Here is a 23,655-nt window from a genome sequence, read left to right as displayed (position 1 = left end):
GTGCTTAGGAAAGTACAAAAACTCACCTTATATTTTGCTGCAACTTTTGAAGGACCAGACAGTCCCTGCAAACAAGTTTAGATTATGACAGGGAGGTGGGAGTGGAAAGACGATTCCCTGAATGGCACACCTACCACATCTGAACCCCAGAAAGAAGGAGCTCTGTACCTTCAACCTCAGCCTTCTGACTGTTAAGAAAGGCACTTTCTGTAACCATCTGTAATCCACAACAGACAGTCTCATCCAATTTGTGACGCAGAGAAACAGATGAAGCAGCAGCAGCAGCCGGAACTCGCTGACTTACCATGTGCACAGCTCCAAGGCAAGGAGGCACCATGCACTAAGTGCCTGTGAGAAGGAGGCATAGAATGCTGAGAAACTACTCACTAAAGGGCTAGTCCTGTTAATCATCAATGGCATTGGTGCAATAGTTAAAGATGACATTGGTTTAGGAGATCAGAATGTAGAATTGGTTTGGTTGGAGGAGAGGAATAGTAGAGGAAATAAGTCCCTAGAAGGTGTGGTCTATAGTCCCCTTAATAGTAACCACAATGTAGGGTGCAGTATCCAAGAGATGGGTGCTTGTGATAAAGGGACAGTGATAACCATGGATGACTTTAATCTACACAAAAACTACTTTAAAATAATTAGATTTCAGTGGTAGCCTGGGTGGGGAGTTCATAGAATGCTTTCAATCTGCTTCTTAGAGTAGCATATTCTGGAACCAACCAGGGGAAAGGTTATAATGGACTTGATTTTATGTAATGTAACAGCATTAACTGGCGATCTCAAGTGAAAAGGTATCTTTAGGTAGCAGCGACAACAATATAGTTGAACTTTACATTAACTTTGAAAGGGAGATGACTGGGTTAAAGATTAATATTTAAACTTAAATAAGGACAACTATGTGGGCATGAAAACTGAACTAGCTGAAGTGAGCTGGCATACAAGGCTATGGAATAGATCAACAGAGACACAGCAGCAAACATTTAAGAGGAGAATATTCAGAAAAATTACATTCCTAATATAAAGAAAAACTCTAAGTGGAGGACTCACCATCTGTCGTTAACTAAGGAAATTGAGGAAAGCATATGATTGTGCAGAAGACAAAAAATGACAAAGAATGACTAAAAGATTAATCAGAAGAAAGAGTATGACAGGAGGCTAGCTAGAAATGTAAAAATGGATTGCAATGGTATTTAAATGAAACAACTAAGTGAGCATTGGTCCTCTAGAGAGTGAGAGTGGGGAGCTCATAGTAGATGATAGGGAAATAGCAGATGAAATGAGCAAATTTTGTTTCAGTCTTCACTAGAGAGGATACAAAATAAATTCCTGCAATTGCTTTAAATCAGGAGATGGAAGGGCGTGAGGAACTCTGAACTTCCAATCACTAGGGAAGTGGTGCTGAACACGCAAGTTGCTAAGTTCTGAAGGACTTAATCCTGGGGTCTCAAAAGAGGTGGTTAGTGAGGCATTAAATTTCCTAATTTCCCAAAACTTCAATTAGGCTGGAAAGTAGAAAATGTAATTCTTCCATTCAAGAAGGAAGGGAAGCATAAATTAGAAAACTTGCATGCCAGTTTGCTTGGTGTTTGTCATGAGGAATGTATTAGAATTGATCATTAAGGAGGTTATAGCTGGGAAATTTGAAATAAAAAAGAGATAATTGGGAAGAGTCGGCATGATTTTATGAAAAAGAATTATGCTTAACCAATTTGTTGAAGTTCTTTGAAGGTGTAACATGTGCTATGGATAAAGGAGTACCTATATGTGCATTTCCAGAAGGCATTTGACAAGGGACCACACACATTATTGTGTAAAAAATGAGTTTATGGTATGAGGGCAACATCTTAATATAGATAGAAGATTGCTGGTGGCTGGTAAAAAACAGAGTATGCATAAATGGACCTGTTTCTGTCAGAAGAAACTATGTCTGCCTTAAGAAGTGATCCTTGAGTTTTTACAAGCTTTTAAAAGTAGATCTCCAGCCAATGGGAATCCTGAGGTGCGCACTCTGGTGGCCTTGAATGTAATGGAGACAAAAAATTTCTTTGCAACTGGCTTAGTACAAAGCTGTACAAATTGACCTCTTTAGAATCTCAGTATCCACAGCACACAGATGCATTTTTCAGGGTGGATGACTTCAAGGCCATGTCACACAGGACTGCAATATACCCTCCACCATTTACAGTGAAGGTTCAGAGGGCACCTCCAGCAGTGTGTTAGGCCTTTATTGAGATGATGTGTTGATGCTGCATTTTTGGTACCCTTTTATACATGAGCTACAGGAGGAATATTCTCCATCTTAGACTTATTCCAAGCCTGAACAAAATCTTGACTCACAAATTGTATCTTCAGCCTGCCCTCTCCTGAAAGCCATGAAAATGGTGGGTGAGATCAGACAGGGTGAATGGGTGCAGTTTATAAATCATGGTTTGGACCAACTCACGTTTCATGGACCAAAAACGAACATTTAGCCCTAACAGCAGGACTTTTGTAGGTTCTAATCCACATCCAGAGATCTGAGCATATAGTGCAGAATCTTCCCTCATGAGAGTGCCTAGGATCAGAGGATATTGTCTCAGAATAAAGGGGTGCCAATTTAAGACTGAGATGAGGAGGAATTTCTTTTCTCAGAAGGTCTTTGGAACTCAGTCCCACAGAGAGCCGTGGTGATAGAATCCTTGTGGATAATTAAGGCTGTGATGGATAGATTCTTGATGAATGGGAAAGGGCAGGAAATGGATGCGAGGAATGTTGGATGAGCCATGATCCTATTAAATGGCAGAACAGGGTTGAGGGACCAAATGGCCTACTCCTGTTACTATTTCTTTTGGTCTTACGGTCTTAATGGCACCCCAGCATAGCAATGTGCTGCACTGCCAGAATGCTATTGTGTCAATGAGACAACAAACCATGAAATCCCTCAACCGATGCCAAAATCAGATTACCTGATCATTTATCTCATTGGCTGTGAAGCACTTTTGCACCTTTTGAAGTTATGGAAAGCACAATAGGAATAGGGGCGACATGGTGGCTCAGTGATTAGCACTGCTGCCTCACAGCACCAGGGACCTGGGTTCGATTTCAGCCTTGGGCGTCTGTGTTTGCATATTCTCCCGATGTCTGTGTGAATTTTCTCCGGGAGCTCTAGTTTCCTCCCACAGTCCAAAGATGTGTAGGTTAGGTGGATTGGCCATGCTAAATTGCCCATAGTGTTCAGGGATATGTGGGTTATAGGGGGATGGGTCTGGGTGGGATTCTCTGAGGGTCAGTGTGGACTTGTTGGGCCAAAGGGCCTGTTTCCACACTGTTGGGATTCCATAATTCTTTCTTTCTGTATGTCAGATTCACATGTGTGTGTTATGTAAAGTTTTTCAAAGACAGATCATAAAAATTTTACTTGGATAAGTTTGGAGGTTCTAATGTAAAATTTATTTAGTAAGCTTGATGCAGGGAGCCATTGCCAAAAATAATGCATGAAGTGGACAAGGTGGACATTAGTGTTTTTTGCTTTGTAGAAATGACAATGGGAAAGGTCAACAGTCTCAGAAATGGATGGCAGAGAAATATTGAAGGAGGAGGGTGCAGTCAGTTATTTTGAATTCTCTGTTCAAAGTCACCTAAGATATTATCCATAACTTTATTTAGGGTTGTTTCTTACACTGACAATGCCAAATGTTCAGCTTGAAAGATTCATACATGCAGTAAAATGAAGAATGATGCGGAGCTGAGATGGAATAACAAGTTTAAAGGAACAAAGAACCAGTCATTAGTGAAGAGACTTGAACATGAATTATTTTGAGGAACAGGATGTTAATGCAGATAAAGGATCGCCTCAGAAGAGCTCGGGACACACAAGTTCAGACGCCTTGTTGGCTTGTATGTAAAAAGCTTTAGGTAGTTAACATTCATTACATGAAGGGATTGGTCAGGTAAGACCAATAGCTGACTTGAGTAGGGCAGCGCTTCGGCTCTTTGTGCTGCTCTCAATTTAGGATGTCACAGGGCAATACACACAATACCAAACACATAGAGCTCCTTCATTCTAATATTGTTGTCTGTATCTTTTGCAATTGTATTTCAATAGATGAGATGTTCATGATGGTACGAATTCCATTCTAAATTCTGTACAGATTCTAGTTTGGCTCCACTATATCAATTTGTTTTGTGCTCTGTATCTGACACTGCCTGAGAAGCTCAGTTTATCTGATTAATGAGGTACGTTTCCACATGGAAACTGACCTTAAAAAGTTTCATTATGAGCTGCCATGATCTGTGGCTTCAGTGAATTGAACTTACTGTCACTTTATACGTGATGGACCTCTGCAGCCCCTCAGGAGAGATCTGTAACAGTTCTGCCACCACTCGAATCTCGCGAGCACTTACCACTGAAGCAATCTCCTGTGAGTCTGTCTGTAACATATAAACATGTGAGTGTATCAATGAGACAGATTCCAGTCATTCCTTAACTGACAGCAATCTTGGTTGAAAAATATTAGATTCAAACAATGACATCCAATAATGTGTCACTAAGAGAACAACTTACCAACTTTTCTTCTGACAAGTCATATCAGCTATGAACACAATCAAAGCTTACTGCTGAATATTTGGAAGTTTATCAAATAATCTGTACCTCTACAGTGAGATGTAAACCTTCCAAGAATGCATTATTCAATGTGTAAACCTTCAAAACTTCTTAACCAATGGTAAGAAATTAAGTGGCAAGACTCCAGGATCAAATTGAAACACAAAAGAATCTTTACTGTACAAACTTGAACAAAACAAAACACAAGCAGTAATGATTAAATATGTACACTGACCAAACAAGAAAATTATTCTAAACAATTTAAACTCCTACCTTAACCTTAATCCAATGGAATTAAATCTTCTTAATCTCTACCAATATGACATCCTGCTTCATCTACTGGTGACACTGACAATCACACACCACAGCCCTCCAAACACAAGTGGATACTTCCTTGGCTTTTTCTTCATAGCTTGACTTCTCTCTTTTTAGATACTTGGTCTTATCCGATTCTCTAAAACTCATTATTTCTATCTCTAAATATATAAAACTAAGTTACTTGATTAAGCATAGCAAACCTTTGTTTGACAGCTTCGAGGTTCAGCCTTACTGATGTTTTAAAAACAAACCTAACTAGTTTTCATTTAGAACATAACTCCACCCTCAGAAATTACCACAACAACTTAAGGGGTTTCTTGGTTCTAAAATAGTTCAAGCATAGTTCAAGCATTGTTTGTAAATACGCATGCATTTCCTAAGTTAAAAGTCCAAGCATAAGTTATAGATGCACATAGGCATAATCAAGCAAAAAAAACCCCTCTAATTCAATCTACACTAAACCGAAACCTTACATTTTTAACTCTTAATACAATCCACAGCAGATACGGCTATTACAATAATCCAGCAATATGACTTTCATTAATTCTCAGCATGTAGTTCAATCCAAGAAATCCATTTCTCATGGTGAATTTCCTTAAGCTGCTATCTGTGAGGGACTAGAGAAGGCAGTGGTACAGGTCAGGCAAAACACTAAAACCTCAGTGTCCTGAGCATCACTGACAGAACAGGCTCATGGAATTACAGCCAAAACAATGAACAACATTGGGGTTCTTGCTAAACCACTGTTTCAAAGAAGAGCAGGGAAGTTCTTCCTGGTGTCTGTGAAAACTGTTATTCACCAAGCAAATCACACAAACAGATATCTTTTAATTGTAACATTACTGGTTGTTGGAGCACGCTGTGCAGAAGTTGGCTGCTATATTTCCTATACCACAACATTGGCTACATTTTAAAGTAAATTATTGTCTGTAAATCAATTTGATATGTCCAATATTCATGAAAGGTGCTTTATAAGAGCAAGACTTTACTCTCTCCACAATGTTTCCTGGCCTGCTGAGTGCTTCAAGTATTTCTTTATTTTCATTTCAGAGTAAGAGTCTAAAAATCAAACCTCATATTTCTCAAAGTAGACATTCCCAAGGTGAAGAACTGAAGAGAGAATGCGGAAGATGCTGTTCTGTTCATCTGGACTAAAACTGAGCACCTCCATTGAGCTGAGTAGCCTGTGGAAATCCTCCCCATCATCCTTCCCAGAAATTTCACAGTTTCCTCCCTGCGAAAACAAATTTTGTTTTAAATGTTACTTTCAAGTGACTGCCTATTGAACAAATGAGATCCTCACCATGATTGATGCCATAAATCAGCCACCTGAGGTTTCTTTATGTGATAATAGGTGGCAGGGTGCACTGAATACAGCAAAGGGTATGTGTCCTAGAGTGACTGTAACGAGACCAGCCAGGTAGAATAGGAGTCCCCTGATTGAGGCTGTTAATGTGGCCCAATCAGTGAGCCCTGTCTGACAGATAAAAACAGATGTGTCAGACATTCTGAAACTTGGCTCTGAGTGTCAAGGACTTACCGCGTGTAAATAAGGGGTGACTTGGTGACAGGATAGGGCCTCTGTGAAGTTATTTCATGCCCTAACAGAATTCCAATTATAGAAAAGACCAGAGCACTAGAACTAATTTTGAGTCAAGATACTCCAGTCCAACAATAACTCCAGCATCTACCCATTAATAGCTAACAGTGTCCATGCATATCCTGTTCACAATAAGTAGGGTAAACATATCTGGCCAATGAATATCCTTGTAGCCTTTATCCAATCACGAAAAAAGTGATGGTAGAAGTCATCAATTGTGTCAGTAAATTGCATGTAGGGTACATGAGGCTTATACAACCAAAGTCAACAGGGCAAGATGAAAGGGTCAAAGAGAAATCATTCAGCAGCTGCAGTCATATCTGGTATACAGAAGATGAACTTTTTTTGTCAGGGACCAACTAGACCCAGGACATCATTACTTTAGCTGCTTCAGAAATGATTTGCCTTCCATTATAAGCTGAGCACTGTAGCAGAGGATCCAATTACAGATTCCTTTACACTGAAGTAGTACATGCTAGTCCATGCAGGACTTAGAGAAATCCAGATTTGGTTAGGCATGTGATAGGAAATGTACCATAAATGTACTGGGGAGGTGAGAATTCCTGATCACTTCGTGAAAACCCAGACAGCCCAACATCAATGATTCATTGATGAATTTTCCACTGGCAACATTCAGGGCACCACTAACTAGAATTTTAACTGGACCAACAAGATCAACACAACACAAGGTCAGGAGCTATATCCCGCAAAGATGAGTTACTTCTTGACTCATCCTTCAAAGTATCTACATTATCTACAACGTTCAAGTCAGAACTTCTTTCTTAATTGTTTGGGACATAAGCAGCAGTTTTTGCTCCTCCCTAACTGCCTTTGAATATGTGGTGGCAAGATGCTTTCTTGTACTACAGCAGTCCATCTTGTGTAAGTACAACCATACAAGGAAGGAGTTGCAGGATTTTAACTCAGTGACAGTGAAGGAACATTGATGTAGTTCAAAGCCAGACCAATGTGTGGTCTCATGCATCTGTTGCCCTTGCTCTTCGAGGTTGTAGAGGTCATGGGTTTGGCAGATACTCTCATATGAACCTTGGTGAATTGCTGCTGCATCTTGTAGATGGTATACAATTCTGCCATTGCGCACTCGTGGTGGAATGGGTCTGCATTTCAAGTAGTGCCTGGTCTATTGATTAAGTATGTGTTTTGTTCCAAATGGTAGACTACTTACCACTTGCTGGACATGACACAGCTGCAAAAGTACTCAAGAAGCTCAGCAGCACCACAGCAACAATTTTTTTGTGTTCAATACCTCTACCACTGGACTTGACTTCTGTCTGATCTGATTCCTCAATGATGGACCGTGGATGCAATGCTTATAATCTACATGATACATTGCAATAACTCCAAGATTGTTTAAACAGCACTGCACTTCTTATAATCTCTATCCCTGAGAAAGACACATGCATAAGTGTCATGGGAACACCATCATGTCTAAATCATGCACCCTAACTTTGACATGACTTTATCATCATGTGAGCATCCTGGAATAGCTTACTGTTATGGAAATACTTCCTGTAAAGTGATTGTTGCCGTTCAAGGCAAAGGACCACCACTGCTTTGTTAATACAATTAGCAATGGACAGTCATGTGATCATAATAGTATTGCGCACATTGCAATAACAAGGAAAACTACAGATGAGGACTAAACCACAAAACCTTTATCACTGTTGTGACTTATTCTACACCAGGCAACACTTTCAACGACTCAGTGCAGGTTGTACCTGCATCATTTAACTAACTTACCTGATTCAGGTAGTAGTATGTTTCAGCCTCCTGAAGATAGAATCTTTGCTTCTGTTGGCTCGAGAGTCCTGCCAGCATCTCATAGAAAATATGGTAATTCCTTTCATTTTTGGCCTAGATTTTGAAAAGAAAGGAAAGGAAGCTAATTTCCACCCATTTTCTGAATATAATAGAAAGCCCTAATTTTCTTGTTTCTAGTAATTTATTTCAGACTGAGTGAAATCCCTAACAAAATTGAATTTATCAGTAGAATCCATGTCCTTTGTGGCTGTCCTTATTTATTGCATTGGCTGGAGTGTCCTCATTAATCGTTATTGTATGAACATAATGAGTGATGGCCGCATTACAATCACAAAGCCAAACTGTGGAAATGCACAACCAGTACAATAAGACTGGTGGATGCTGGAAATTAAAAACACAAGACAGATGGTTGGCTACTACTGGATAGAAGAAAGACATCCACACGGTTTATGTGACAAAAAGAGTGAAATGGAAAATTTTCTCAAATATTAGCTGTTACATCAATGAGGGGACAAATACACAAAGGCCAATTTTCTTTAGATACCTTTATATCTGCTTGGGAGTATCTATAATCCCCAGTTCCATTGCCAACCAGCTAGAATGTACCTAGTCATACAGACTGCAAGCAGTGAGGTAATTTTAAAGTGGCCCAGCCAGTGCATAAGTAACAGCATGGATCATCCACACAGCTTAAGACCTGCTCAAATTTACTCTCCATTGAATTCAACAAACCACATAGGCTTGGCTAGAATTGCTCCAATAAGTGTGTCCTCCTCATATCCTAAGATGTAGCCTACACATATATAATTTCCAGCATTCTGAACATTCTGACTAGGACTGAGGACCAAAATTACAGGCTAATGCTCATGATGTAGGAGCTCTTATACTTTATTGAATGTTGAGATCATTTGAGACATTGTGTGTGGGGCTCCCCACCGTGGCCTCATCATTCACGGCCCCTGAAGCGTTTTTGTTGTCGAGTAGTCATGAGTGTGATGCAGGGGGACACGGTTGCCTGCTCGGGCACAGCAAGATCCCACAAAATGTGATGCAGAGCGTGCAGTATGCTTCCTCGCTGGCCAGTGAATGAACATCAGAGATGAGGACTGGAGGGGATCAGTGTAAATCCCTGTTCCTCTTGCAAGTTGTGGCCCTGGACTCCTTTAGCGCCTGCCAGGTTTGGAGAGGGAGAAAGGTATGCAGACAGAACTGAGCTTGATGTATCGCAGTGCTCCTTCAGTGCTGGCATTCGCTGTGCCCCCTGAGATTGTGTATTCAGGAGTGGGGGCTCAAACCCACAAGCCTTTCACTCCGAGACAGAAATCTAACCAGCAGATCCCCAACTGGCAGCTATTTGGACAATGTAACAGGCTATACTCTGACCAAGTGCCAAGCGATGGTGGTACAGTGGTAAGCAGAGCTGCCTTCCAAACTGTTGACGCGGGTTCATTTCCCAGCCATCGCAAGGTGCCAATTTGTTAAACTAGAGAGGGTGCAGAAAGACTTACAATGATGTAGCCGGGTCTGAAGGATTTGGGTTGTGGGGAGGGGCTGGATGGGCTGGGGCGTTTTTCCATGGAGCGTCGGAGGCTGAGGGGGTGGCCTTGTCGAGGTTTGTAAAATCATGAGGGACATGGATAGCCAAGATCTTTTCCCCAGGGTAGGGGAGTCCAAAACTAAAGGCCATATTGTGTTCGGTTCTGGTCGTCTCATTATAGGAAGGATGTGGAAGCTTTAGAGAGGGTGCAGAGGAGATTTACCAGGATGCTGCCTGGACTGTAGGGCAGGTTTTATGAGGAAAGGTTGAGGGAGCTAGGGCTTTTCTCATTGGAGGGAAGAAGGAGGAGAGGTGACTTGATAGAGGTGTACAAGATGATGAGAGGTATAGATAGAGTGGATAGCCAGAGACTTTTTCCCAGGGCGGAAATGACTACTACAAGCGGGCATAATTTTAAGGCGATTGGAGGAAAGTATAGGGGAGAAGTCAGAGGTAGGTTCTTTACACAAAGAGTGGTGGGCATGTTGAATGCGCTGCTGGCAGTGGTAGTGGAGTCAGGTACATTTGGGACATTTAAGCGACTCTTGGATAGGCAAATGGATGATAGTAAAATGTTGGCTATGCGGTGTAGATTGATCTTAAAGTAGGATAATAGGTCGGCACAACATTGTGGGCCGAAGGGCCTGTACCATGCTGTACTGTTCTATGTTCTATGTTCTATGAAACAGTTTCAATCTTTTGAGGCATTCTCTGCTGACATGAAGTTGAAGTACCCACAAGATATGGTACTCAAGAGGTACATTTTACTCCTGACTTGTGTCAGCATCAAGCCGAAAATACAGTTTGGCCACAGCCATACAGAGATGGGCACTATGATTTGAAACATAAAACTGTAATGCAAGACACACCTGAAACACAATCCTCGACTTCTCAAGGAGATACTGCGAGGTTATGGCACCACATATCACCCCACTGTAAAAAGAGAATGTTATTGGTACTGGATTAAAAATCAACTTTCAGTGTTTAGCACTCCTGTAACACAGTGTTGGTGACCTAAATGAGTGAGTAAGCAAATGAATGGGTGCATTGAACTTCAGATTGTGACAGAAAACAAATATTAATACTTACTCTTGCAAAAATATTTCAATGTACTTTCCAAATCTACTGGAGTTATCATTTCGAACAGTTTTGGCATTTCCAAAGGACTCCAAAAGGGGTGTGGCTTCAAGGATCTGTTCAGGAAAACTTTAATAAGTTGAAAAGTTCAAAGTTCTTCTCTGGAACTGAGCACAAAATAACAACCAATTTCTTAAAGAAATGCACTTAAATTGACCTATTTTGATCCATTGCACTCTTAAAGGGAAACACAAAGTTCACTCCTTAAATGGGTTGGTGTACTGTCTCTTCATTTTGCAATTTTACTCCACGAATATCCAGGGCCAATTAAGTCACCTGCTTCCAGGATTTTCTATGCTCCATTTATTAAAGCTTGACCTGTCACAAATGTATTCTACATTCCGTTTCGTAATGATCCACTATTCCTGAGACTGGTCTATCCTCTGTGTAATAATGATTCAAGTGATTCACCAGGGGTGGCACAGTGGCTCAGTGGTTAGCACTGCTGCCTTACAGTGCCAGGGATCCAGATTCGATTCCACCCTCGGGTGACTGTCTGTGTGGAGTTTGCACATTCTGCCTGTGTCTGCGTGGCTTTCCTCTGGGTGCTCTGGTTTCCTTCCACAGTCCAAAGATATGCAGGCTAGATGAATTGATCATGCTAAATTGCCCATTGTGTTCAGAGATGTGTAGACCAGGTCGGTTATGGGGGATGGGATGCTGTGAGTGTCAGTGTGGACTTGTTGGGCCAAAGGGCCTGTTTCCACACCGTAGGGATTCTATGACTTACAGTTGACAAAAGGATGCTTGAAAAAATACTCCCAAAATGTGCAATTTGTGTAAACTTGTTGAACTTTTGTCAATGATACGAACAGTTAAACTCTCTCGTAATTTTCAATTTTACATATTTACAGAAACTACAGTTCCCAGCACACAAACACAGGGAACGCACAACAAATGTATTCACTTCTTAGAAGTAAAAAGATTTTAATCCAATTTGGTTGTTTGGATCAGGTGGGAAGTATCAATGGGCAGTCAGGTCAATACCCTACATATCCTGACTAGCACAATGATTAAAATCAATCTGTGTCAAGATCTGGTTGAAGATCTTTTGTTGGGAGTTTTCCCTAAAACATGAATCAAATTCTCTGCAGCTACTGATGGGCCTGGTATATTTATAGAATTTCTGGCTTTAATTTGAAGTTTCCAAGGTTTGCCAAATCATTTGGAATGACAATGCTGCCTCTTTAATTGCATTTAAAGCAAATGTGTTTAACTGATATGTATTCTGACTTCTTATTGGAGATACTGACAGCCATCAGTACCTTACCTCAATCTTCACAGGCATCAAGGGGCAATAATGAAAAAAAAGGCAGAAGATGTAAATGACATCAAACATGTGGTACATATCACCAAAAACAGCACACACCCTTTCCAAATCAGATCAAAAGCCTACTATTTTGGCCTAAGTAAAGCCTTGGTCAGATGCCATTTGCAATGCTAGATCTTTATATGAATCCCTAGATACGGGGAAGATTCATTCAATTAAAAGATATCAAACTCCTCTGTTCAAGAAGAAAAGAAGACAGAAAGAGAAAACTAGAGGCCTGTTAGCCTACTGTCTGACATTTGGAAAGTATTGTGTATGGTTGTCTTATTTAAGAAAGGATGTAAATGCATTGGAGGTTCAGAGAAAGTTTACCACATCTTTACCTGGATTGGGTAGGTTATCTTATGAGGAAGACATGACAACTGTATGGGTTAGGCTGGATAGCTGGGGCTCTTTCTTTGGCTTTCATTATTTATAGAAAAGTGGAAGCTAACTGACAGATAATATCTTTCCTATCCTAAAATGAGTGGCTGAAGCTGCACATAAATTAATCAACCCCAAATAGACAATAACAGAAGCTTTACATCTTCACTTTTGTTGGATTATGTTTGTTTGAGCTGGTTTAACTAGTCAGTCACCTGATTTTGGCCCACACCAGTGAAATTCTGGAACTCTCTCTTCAAAAACATTGGGGGTCAATAGAATTTTTTGAGACTGAGATGGATGGAGTTTTGGCAGATAAGGTTATCAGGGGATGCAAAAGATGCAATGGAGTTGCAGTACAACTAAGCTATGACATAACTCAATGGTGGAACATGGTTGACTAACATGTGTTCCTGTGATAATGATTAGTGAGTTCCTAATTTAAACTAAGGTTGAACCCCAGTACCTTCATTTGTTAGACGAGGACTTAGTGAAATCTGATCTGATGCTACTTTGTCCAATTTCCAAGGTGCCTGACCTGGTGATATAACTGACTTTGGATAGCATGTAGAATTGGCTACAAATTAGCTTCAATGACTTGAAATTAATGAGAAAATAGATCTACAAAAGTTCCTGCTCATGATTTGCTGTTTCATTTTTTCTGCTAGACTGTATTAGGTCAACCTATGAGCTACTTCAAATCCAGATCACCAACACCAAGTGCAGGCTGGTACATGAAGAGTAATCATATGTAAGGTGTAGAATCCCCAGAAAAGAACAGGCCCTTTAGTGCACCTGTTCCTGATAACTAGTTGCCCCTGTGGAAAATGCATCCATGAGCAAAGATGAGGTTGGCAGTACCAAAGCTACTGATGTGTAGCAACACCTACTGGACCATAAGGACTTTAAGATACATGGAAGATAGATTCACATGTAAAGAATGGCTTCTTGGGAGGGTAGCTAATTACAAAGAATTTTAACTTGGTATCTAATATTTAGAAATTAGTTTCTTTGGAAGGGTAACTGTCAAGAAAACTGATTGAATGCTGCTATAAGTTACCTGTTGTGTCACGTTGTCTTTGCGTGTGTGGTGTACAGAAGCCAGATAACAGAGGACCAGTTTGGTGGCTTCAGTCTTGCCTGATCCACTTTCACCACTTGAAACATAGAAAGAAACACAATGAGTGTAGGATCCTTTTGCCTTGCTGTATCACGATGAGAGATCAGAACCCTGAAATGCTTATGGACATATTAAACTTTTATTCTGTCTTTTTTTTAAAAGGAAGATTGTTTCAGCCGAAAGATGACTGCGAATGCAAATTAAACGATTGGCTAGCACAGTTCTGTATGGATCCATGGAATGTCATACTTGTCCAATCAGGCAAACTTGAAACAGAAAGACACACCCCCACTCCCCTCCCACACCTCAGCAGGAAACCATCTCCTACAGACATAGAAAAGTAGAAATATAGAAAAAAAAGCATTAAAAACTGACTGCAACCTGTGGTCTGTATGTGTTTGTAGCCCAGTGGTCTAGTGTGTGGACCTGTGTGCTGCGAAGGTTTGAGAACAGCTATTAAACAATGCTGCAACGCAATTAAAGAAAGGGAAAAGTCAGTCTCACACTCTGCTGATAGCTAGCCACCATTGAAAGGAACCAGGACAAAAGGAATTTTAGCCATCCTGCAAAGCCAAGAATCTCAAAACTTAAAGTTCAAACACCAAATGTAACACCAAACTTACCATCAAATGTAACAGCCAAACAGTTCTATTATCAAATCTTCACCAACGACTCAAAGACAGATGCATACATTTATTTTTAATCTTTTATTTTTTTTGGACTCATGTGTTATTCCTAACCTGTGTAATATGTGTTGTGTTACTAATTCTTCTCATGTTTAGTTGCTAATAAAGTCGCTATTCTGTTAAGCAAAGAAAGCCTGGTTAAATTGACAACTTTTAAAACAGAAGTTCATTTGGTCTGAGAGAAAGGTATCTATATCAGAGGGATCCTTTGTAAATTAACCTTGTGACAAACAATTAAGAGGGTGAGTGAAAAAAAGAAGGGGAGCAAGTTCAACCCTTCTCTCTGGGAGCTTAATGATTAGGGGTATCTCATCTGGAATGGTAACATATCAGGGAACCTTGCCTTGGGACTGATCATAACAATTTGTGGTTTGTTTTCATGATTTGAGCCAACAGGTGAAAGGAAGGAATTAGAGAGGGCAAATTACCATTTTAATTTTGTTTTTAAAAACTGCAAAAGGCTTTCTTGGGTTTGCACTGCTACAGTATAGAAATGTCTGCACTGGATACAGGTTCCTAGCAGAATTAGGGGAGATTACTGTTGATGACTTTAAAGTTCTTGAACAATTACACCATTTAGCGATGATTAGAATTTCACCCAAAAGCCAGGAAGCACAAAATTGTAAAAGGAGCAATCAACAATTTACAGGTGGAAACTGAAGATGATGTGATGAATAAGTAATGGTAAAGAAATTACATTTGGAGCAGAGGCAATTAGAATTTCAAGGAGAAGAGAAGGAAAGGCAAAAAGAGAGACACACACAAGTGAAAGAGAAAGAAGAAAGAGAGATAGAAATGGAAAAGAGGAAATAACAAGGAGATGAGGGGGAGAATTTCAGAAAAAATGGCAAAAAATGAAATTTGAACTAAGACAGCTTGAGATGAGGGGCAGGAATCCTGGTATGAAGACACCACTGGCTCAGATGTAAGGGCAGGGGCAATTCAGTTTACTCATTTAATTGCTAATTTTGATGAGGCAGAGGTCGAATACTTCTTTTATCTCTTTTGAGCAGGTTGTACAGCAGCTAAAGTGGCCAGTCCTACATTGGTCCTTTTATTCCAGAATAAGCATTCAAAGCTCATGAGATTCACTCCCTCTTGCCTGAGGAAAGTGCCATTAATAATGAGGCAGCAAAAATGACTATTTTAAGCGTGTACCAATTAGTGCTGGAGACTTACAGCCAAAAATTCCATATCCTGAGCAAAAGGCTTCACCAGACATACTTGGAATTTGAAAAGCATAAGCAGCTTGTTTTTGACCAGTGAGTACAGGCACTTAAAACAGAAGGCACTTACGAAAATCTCAATGAAATAATTGTCCTTGAAGAGTTTAACAATTTAAATTCTTTTTCAATAAGAATGTGCCTAGAGGAACAGAGAGGGACTGATCCAGATAGGTCAGCATATTGGCAATGGTTATGAGCTGATCCACAAACCCCTGTTTCCAAAGGAAATCTCTCCCAGTCACCTCCAACCAACTGGAAAAGATGAAGATGGGGAAGAATGATAGGAAACTGAACAGCCATGGGAGAGAGGAAAATGCTGGCTGCCCTTGTCAGGACAGAAAGGGTGGTGCTTCTGTATCAGTACCAATAATGATTGCGTTAATTGCATCCTGAAGGACGTAGAGGGCCTATGGCAGAGGCGAGGGAACAATAAGAAAAAAATGCCTTAATCAATCTATCTGTTGGACCTGCATCTGTCCATGACATTATTGGGAGGAATGATAACTGCATAGCACTTGGGAAATCAAAGTTCCATCCTTCAAAATGAGAATAGACTGTTTTGTGTATTGTGGTACTAGCACCATGGTAAATAGGGTAAACTCAGATTAAATTTAGCAGCACAAAACTGGACATCTGTTAGGCACCATGGACCATTAGCAATAGCAGGATTCTATTCAATTACAATCTGTAATCTCAATGCCCAATACATCCCTCATTCTACTAATATCCTCAAGCCAGGAGATTAACTCTGGTTCAATGAAGCGTGCTGGATGGCATGATCGGAGCTCCACCAAGCTAAACTAAAAATGAGGTGCTGTGCTGCTGAAGCACATTGAACAGCACAAACAACATGTGCCAGACAGAGCAAAGTAATCCTGCAACCAGATGGGAAGATCTAAACTCAACAGTCCTGACACATCCAGTCATCACAACTAGCAGACAACTAAACAACCAACCAGAGGAGGAACCTCTACAAACATTCCCATTCTCGATGATGGCCAGCATATGATGACAAAAAGCCATTTCAACCATTTGCAACTATGTTCAGCCAGAAGTGTCAAGCAGATAATCTACTTCCTAAGGTCCCCATAATCACAGATGCCAGTCTTTAGCCAATCCATTCACTGCACATGACATTGAGAAGGTACTGTATTACAGAAAATATTATGGGACCTGCCAACACACCCATTAAGTATTGAAAACCTATGTTCCAGAAGATCTAAGCGCTTAGCCAAGCTGTTCCAATATAACTATAATAGAGAAATCTACCTGTCAATTTGGAAAATTGCACTAGTGTGTCCTAGCCACAGAATGTAGGATAACTCCAACCTAGACAATTACTGCCTCAGCCTACTCTTAATAATCAACAGTGATGAATGGATTATCATCAGGTCTTTGGAGTAGCATGTATACACTAGTCACAATGACTGAAGCTCATTTTAAGTACTGTCAGGGTTTTATTTCTCCAGTTCCTAGTACAGCCTTGGTTCAAACACAATCAAAAGAGCTGAATTCCAAAGCTGAAGTGTGAGTGACTGCCTTCCATGTTGAGGCTGCATTTGACAGAGTGTTGAATCAAGGAACCCCAGCAAAATTGAAGTCAATGAGAATCACATTGAAAATTCTTTAGCATAAAGGAAAGTGGTTGTACTTATTTGAAGCCAAACATCTCAACCTCAGGTCATCACTGCGAAAATTCCTCAGGGCAGTGTTTTAGATCCAACCATTTTCAGCTGCTTCTTCAATGACCTACCCTCCATTATAAAGTGGGATTTTTGCTAGATGAACAAGGGTGACAGATGCATGGGAACACCACATCTGCAGGTTTCCCCCCAAGGTTGAACACCATCCTGAATTAGAACTAAAAAAACCCAAAGAACTATGGATGCTGGGATTCTCTCCCTAACAGCACTGTGGGTGTACTTGCAACAGATGAACAACATTTGTTCAAGAAGCCGGCTTGTCACCATCTGGTGAAGGACAATTAGTGATAGACAAAACTGCTATCACTACCAGCAACACTGATACTCCAAGGATGAGTAATAAATTAATAAATATATAAATGAATGACAATGTTTCCTGGGCTCTTGACAGTGTGAAATTACCAATGCTTATCAATGAGCATAAGATCTTGAGTTTGGACAACTGAAGATCCTTATGTGGACTGTGGGGATGTCTACATGCCTCAAACTACAGCCAAGAACTCAATGTCAAAAACAAAACTCTTTACCTGATTATAATGCACTGATTGTGTTTGGCATCAACCATTTTTGAATAGGCCACATTAGCAATGGCAAAGAGATGTCTGCAACAAAAACACAAGAATATGGAAGTCACTAAACATTCTAATATTTCAATATAAGAGGACTTACTTTCTCTTTTTCCAATACTGCTCGTCACGCCTTTCAGTTAAGAGACTTGGCTTAATCTGAGCCACAGGATGCAAATTCCTTCTGTAGCAGGTCTCATCGCTCTTCTTTTACACATTTCCCTATTTCTCTCCTCTCCTTTTCTGAGCTTTGGGAGGTCCAGGTGTTGGCAGTACCTCAGCAAACAGCCATTCTTAAGGTATTAGCAGACTAGTCATACATGGAGGGTCAAGGTAGACAAACTGGACTCTGCCCTTAATACAGCCACTTGCAAGCACTGATTGCAAGGTAGCAAACAGCAGTCATCCATGGCACTTAGCAACTGAATTGCTGCTTGAGTGAGATTATTCACTCTGTGCACCTTCTTTGATTATTCCCCAATTCCAACTGAAGTTATTGTTGGGCACTTACGGTGGGTTTTCTGCAAATGATTTCCCTTTATATTTCATCACTGTATCGGTCCCGTAAATGTTGTACATTTTATATGGATTTACAGATAAAAGGATGGTGCCAATGTATGTCTGCAGGGAAAGAAAACAAATACAGTTATGAAGATGTGGTTAAGGTGAGTGTGATTTATTGGCAATAACCCTGAACAAACAACTCACCTGTGTCTTGCAAACCTTTCATCCGTTTTTTGTGACAATGAAATTAGTTAATTATTGAAATCAGAATGTTAAATTGTACTATTTCAAGAAGCAATGGACAGCCCTGAAGTTAGTATTTACATATTTTTATAAGCACTTATTTATAGAGATAAAATACTCATTACAAGCATGCCCTCCCAGCCCAACCACCTGCATAAAATAACGGAATTAATACAAAAATTAATAGTTAACATTCTGCCTATTAGGAGATCTGTATAACTTACAGAATGACAAAATGAAGCAGCACGGGGATAATTCAACCCATTATGCCTGTGAGAGCAGTTATTCAATTAAACCCTTCTTACCTTATTTCCCCCTTCTATTGTGTTTAACCTTTACAATTTCTGCATACTGATTAGACTTATGTAAAAATACTGCTAGGTTCGATTGCTGACCTATGCTGAATGGCAACTAAAAGCTAAAATAAAATTTAAATCCTGAATTAAGAAATCTGGGTGGTGGTCCAGATATCCTTGGAGGATAGAGCTTTGAATGGGTGGACAACAGGCCTTTGTTGGCTTGATTGCCAGGTGGTAAAAATCATTGTAAACACAACAGCAAAACTTCAGAAATACAGACGTATTGGGGAGGGGCAAGGGTGAACGGTGTGAGGGAGCTAAATCAATATTAGCAGATATAAAATTAGTTAAACAGAGCACTGGAGAGAGGGAATACCAAGTGTGAGGAGATTGAATTTATATGAGGAGTCATATAATCTGTACAACAGGACATGACAATGACATCTTATTGCATGACTGTGTTCCTGGATGAAAAGGCTGGATTAACATTAGTAAAGATACAATAGAATAGAGATACTTTGGGGGAGTGGGGAGAAGTGAGAAGTATTTCCAGCCACTGGAACAATCTCTTATATGCCAATCTTTTCAAATTTGAGATGGGTTTAATTGACTTCCATAGTTTTCCACACAGACACCTTGGAAGAAAATATATATCACCAAGCCTAAAAATAACCATTCTCAACATTTTGGTTCGCTGCTTTTTAGCCAATTTCTTGTATTTGGTGCTAGTCTCCCTTTAATACCGTTTCATTCAATTTTATCAACTAGCCTTCCATGTTCCACCTTATCAAAAGTATTTGAGAATACATCTAATGTATTCTTTAATCAATACAGTCCTGAGTTTCTTCAAATAAACCAATTTGATTCATCATATGTAATTTGGCTTTCATGAATCAATGAGTCTTAATGACTCCATGTCTTTCTAGAAGAGTGTTAGATTTATCTCACAATCTGACCTCTTGAATTTCATACCTTATTGATGTTAATTTGATTGGTTAGCTTGTCCAAAGCATCTAATCGTTCCATCTCTTGCCTTTGTTCCCTTTCTAAGAGTGCCATTGTCACAGCCTTCTAATAAATGAGACAAGTGTTTCCAAAATCTCTTCATCCTCTAGATAGTTTGTGATTTCATCTTCGTTTTGCATCACTGGTGTTTCACTATTTTTTTACTTTAGTGTGTTTACAGGTGCTTGACTTTTTTTCTCAGCCCTTGCCGACACCCTTTACTCCTCCTTTGAGCCTTTCTAAAAGCTTCTCTTTCTATGCAATTATAATGATTACATTCAGTTTGAATTTATTTATATTATGGGTCCTGGATATATAATGTGCCTCTTTACTGAATCTTAATTACATTTTAATTTCATCACTCATTCGAGGGACTCTAACTTTTGTTGAACACTTACTGCTTGAAACGCTATGCTCAATTTCGACTCTAAATACCTTCCATTTTAAACTTTCCTGTTGTGCATTGTCATATCTATTAAGATTCATGCAAGTCTAACTGAAAAGTTTCTTTTTATTCTTTCATGAAATGAGGGCATCGTTGGCTAGGCCAGCATTTATTGACCAGACAGCAGTTAAGAGTCAACCACATTGCTGAGGGTCTGGAGTCATAAGTAGGCCAGACCAGGTAAGGACGGCAGATTTCCTTCCCTGAAGGACATTAGTGAACAAAATCCTTTTAATTGTATTGAAATTGTCTTTTATTCTGAAATATAGCTCTTATCTTTGTTCAGTTTTGATTTTTACATTAAAACAATAGTGCTTTGTCATTGTTTAATGGAAGCTGGAGTTACTTAGTTGCTATATCTCCCACCTCTCAGCTAGAAAGCCCTGAGTTCAAGTCAGATTCCAGAAGGCTATGAAAGAACGTTGCCACCGGTGCAGGCAACCAGTTTGTATCATTCCCCAGCCTGGATAAATGAGATGGGTTAGTGATAGGATGGGAAACTGACTAAAATCCCCTACCTAATCCAAAAGGATGGCTGATGTGAGTGTGATCAACTAGCATCGTTGTGAGCCCATGTTACATGGGAAAAAGCCAAAAGAGGACCAAAAGAGTCATTATTTCATAGATATTCCTCTAAGTTCTGCACTATTGACACATCTCACTTCATTTTCCAGAACCAGATCCAACACAGCTTCCTGTTGAATACAAAAAAATACAGTGTATGCCTTGTAGAAACTCCTTTTTCTTGCCACTCACATTTCTTTGGGTATCAAGATTATTATCATTTACAACCAAAAGAAAAATAGCTGGAGAAACTCAGCATGTCTGGCAGCATTTGTAGAGAAAAGCACAGTCAATGTTTCCGGTCCAGTGACCCTTCTCCAGAGCTAACTGCAGCTAGGAAAAGGTGGCATATATGCTGAAGGTGGGGGAATGGGGAAGAAGCAAACAATATGTGGAGATGGAGCCCAGACAGAAAGCACAGCCAACCTATTTTCACTCGATAATGGTGCCCATTAGCAGCTTTCCTTTCTCCCAGACTCACTATTGTCCATTCTTGTGTCAGCCCAACTGCTTTTGTCTCTCTCTGGGCTCCATCTCAACCTATCATTTATTCCTTCCCTGCCGCCCTACCCATTTTCAGCACATATACTAAACTTCTCCTAGCTACAATCATTTGATTTGATATATTGGTGTCACATGCAACTAAGTACAGTGAAAGGTTTTGTTCTGAATCAGTTCTGAAGAAGGGTCTCTGGCCTTGAAACGTATTGCTTTCTCTCCACAGATGCTGCCAGACCTGCCGGGTTTCTCCAACTATTTCTGTTTTTGATTCAGATTTCCAGCATCCACAGTTTTTTACTATCATTCACTCCTGTTACTGAGGATCCCTGATCCAAATTCAACAATTTGTGGTATGTTCTCTTCTCTTGGCCTGAACATGGCAGAATAACTTATGTTAAACCACTTACATATATAATATGTTGTTCAAACCTCTTCTTTAAATTGTACAACACTGCACCATCATGTAGGTCTCTGAAATAAACCAGAAATATCTTAAGTAGATAACAAATTATGAGACCAAATTTTCTTAAAAGCTTAGAGGTAAGTTTGCTGTATAAAGGGCTGTACACGTGCTCTTCCATAAATTGCATGTACGGTGCTAAGGTGTGTACATCAGGGGAAATACCTCATTTTCACTGATTCCCTGGGGGACAGGTAACAGTAGTGGTTGTTACTTGCATGGAACCCATACCTTTCCTACATATTCACAGCACACCATTCTTCCATCCTGCTGCCCTGAATATATGCTTTTAAGCTTATTATGCATTGTCTTATCAAGTTTGATTCATAGCTCATCCCTATTGAATGAAGAGTGACTCTGCCAACCCATTTACCAACTTGAGGACCCTTGCCTTAGTAACCAGGACTGTGAGCATTGCTTGAGTTAACCTTTTGTTTCATTGAAGAAGCTACTTTTTCTGCAGGGTTGCCAGTGAAGCTGACGAAAGTAGCTAAGGTGACTAAATAAATCAGAAAATTCTGCATTATTAAAAGGGAATAGGTTGCAGGATGGGAAGACTGAGAAGTCCCATATTGCTGAAGACCAGGTCAAGTCTAACTTGGACTAGGAAATGTCCAAATCACGATGAATGTGAGATCTGTGGTTGAGAGAGGATTCAGTTGAACTTACTCCAGCTGGGTCATATCTGCCACTCCATCTTCTTCCACACGTTTCTGATATTGCACCGGAGACTGATCACCAAGGGAGTACATCTAGAGCCAAGAACAAATTCCAGAAGCACAATCAATTAAACCTCTCTTGAGTTTGAAATTGAGAATGAAAAATCTGTTTTCTATTCAAATCAGATCTCATTGCCTCCTGAAATAAACCCAGTTCCTCTTCTCTCTCCAATCTAGGCATTTCTTTCTACTCTCTACATGTCCTAAAGAATACATTACTGATAATATAAAGTTATGAAATCTTTTCATTTCTTTCCAAATTTCTAACAGATTTTACCGTAACCGGTACACATCAATATGCAAATGGTTCATGTGAACCAGGTACTTTGATTTTGAGTGTGATGGCCCCATAGGCTTGAGAGGTTAAATAGGTTAATGTACATCATAGTGTCATAACAAATGGGTCTAATGTATCAAATGCCTTTTCCCACATTCAGGGACATTTCTGAATTGAGGCTTTTTTCATACAGAAATCTAGTTTACAAATTTAAAATACCATTCTGATGTGTTCTGATACATTAAACAACCAGGAATAATCCAGATCTAATACCATTGCCTGCAATACAAGCTAGATCATGGGAACTGAAGAACTGGAACTGAGTTCAGAAAGGGAGGAGAACAATGAATGAGGGTCCCTACTTCTGAGTCTTTTCTGATGATTTGTACTTTTCAAAAGCTCATGTATGAAACCAATGCATCATTGCCTATAGCAGGGTGTGAAATAGGTGATAGATCCAAATCTGCTTTGCTGTTGGATGGATCAGCTGGGTAAAACAGGCCAGCTTGGAAGAGGATACAAAAAAGACATGAATTATGTAAAGGGCTATCCAGTCTGATTGCTGGCAAGTACAGTTTATAGAACATTTCCCAATGGAAAATGTCTGAAAGTACTCAAGAATGATTCTGGAGCTCTGTTGGCACATTTTCTAGAAAGTGTTGCTTCTAACACATGGGGA

The 23,655-nt window shown here is 39.9% G+C and overlaps 1 protein-coding gene across 1 annotated transcript in view; it reads right to left on the bottom strand.

Annotated features, from left to right (window-relative positions):
* myo15aa (myosin XVAa) overlaps window positions 1-23,655 on the bottom strand; it is a 174,653-nt gene that overhangs the window by 91,236 nt on the left and 59,762 nt on the right. Inside the window, exons 3-12 of the mRNA XM_048609721.1 lie at window positions 22,650-22,732; window positions 21,928-21,991; window positions 18,471-18,580; window positions 17,921-17,995; window positions 13,719-13,815; window positions 10,918-11,021; window positions 10,698-10,761; window positions 8,271-8,384; window positions 5,982-6,143; window positions 4,306-4,419 (exon numbers count right to left, since the gene is read on the bottom strand). Of these exons, the coding sequence (XP_048465678.1) occupies window positions 4,306-4,419; window positions 5,982-6,143; window positions 8,271-8,384; window positions 10,698-10,761; window positions 10,918-11,021; window positions 13,719-13,815; window positions 17,921-17,995; window positions 18,471-18,580; window positions 21,928-21,991; window positions 22,650-22,732 (987 nt within the window). The remainder of the gene's footprint in view (window positions 1-4,305; window positions 4,420-5,981; window positions 6,144-8,270; window positions 8,385-10,697; window positions 10,762-10,917; window positions 11,022-13,718; window positions 13,816-17,920; window positions 17,996-18,470; window positions 18,581-21,927; window positions 21,992-22,649; window positions 22,733-23,655) is intronic.

This window comes from Rhincodon typus, chromosome 21 (genome assembly GCF_021869965.1).
Source record: "Rhincodon typus isolate 14 chromosome 21, sRhiTyp1.1, whole genome shotgun sequence".
Classification (NCBI taxonomy): domain Eukaryota; kingdom Metazoa; phylum Chordata; class Chondrichthyes; order Orectolobiformes; family Rhincodontidae; genus Rhincodon; species Rhincodon typus.
Note: the sequence above shows the minus strand (reverse complement) of the source record. Positions and strands in the feature narration are given on the sequence as shown.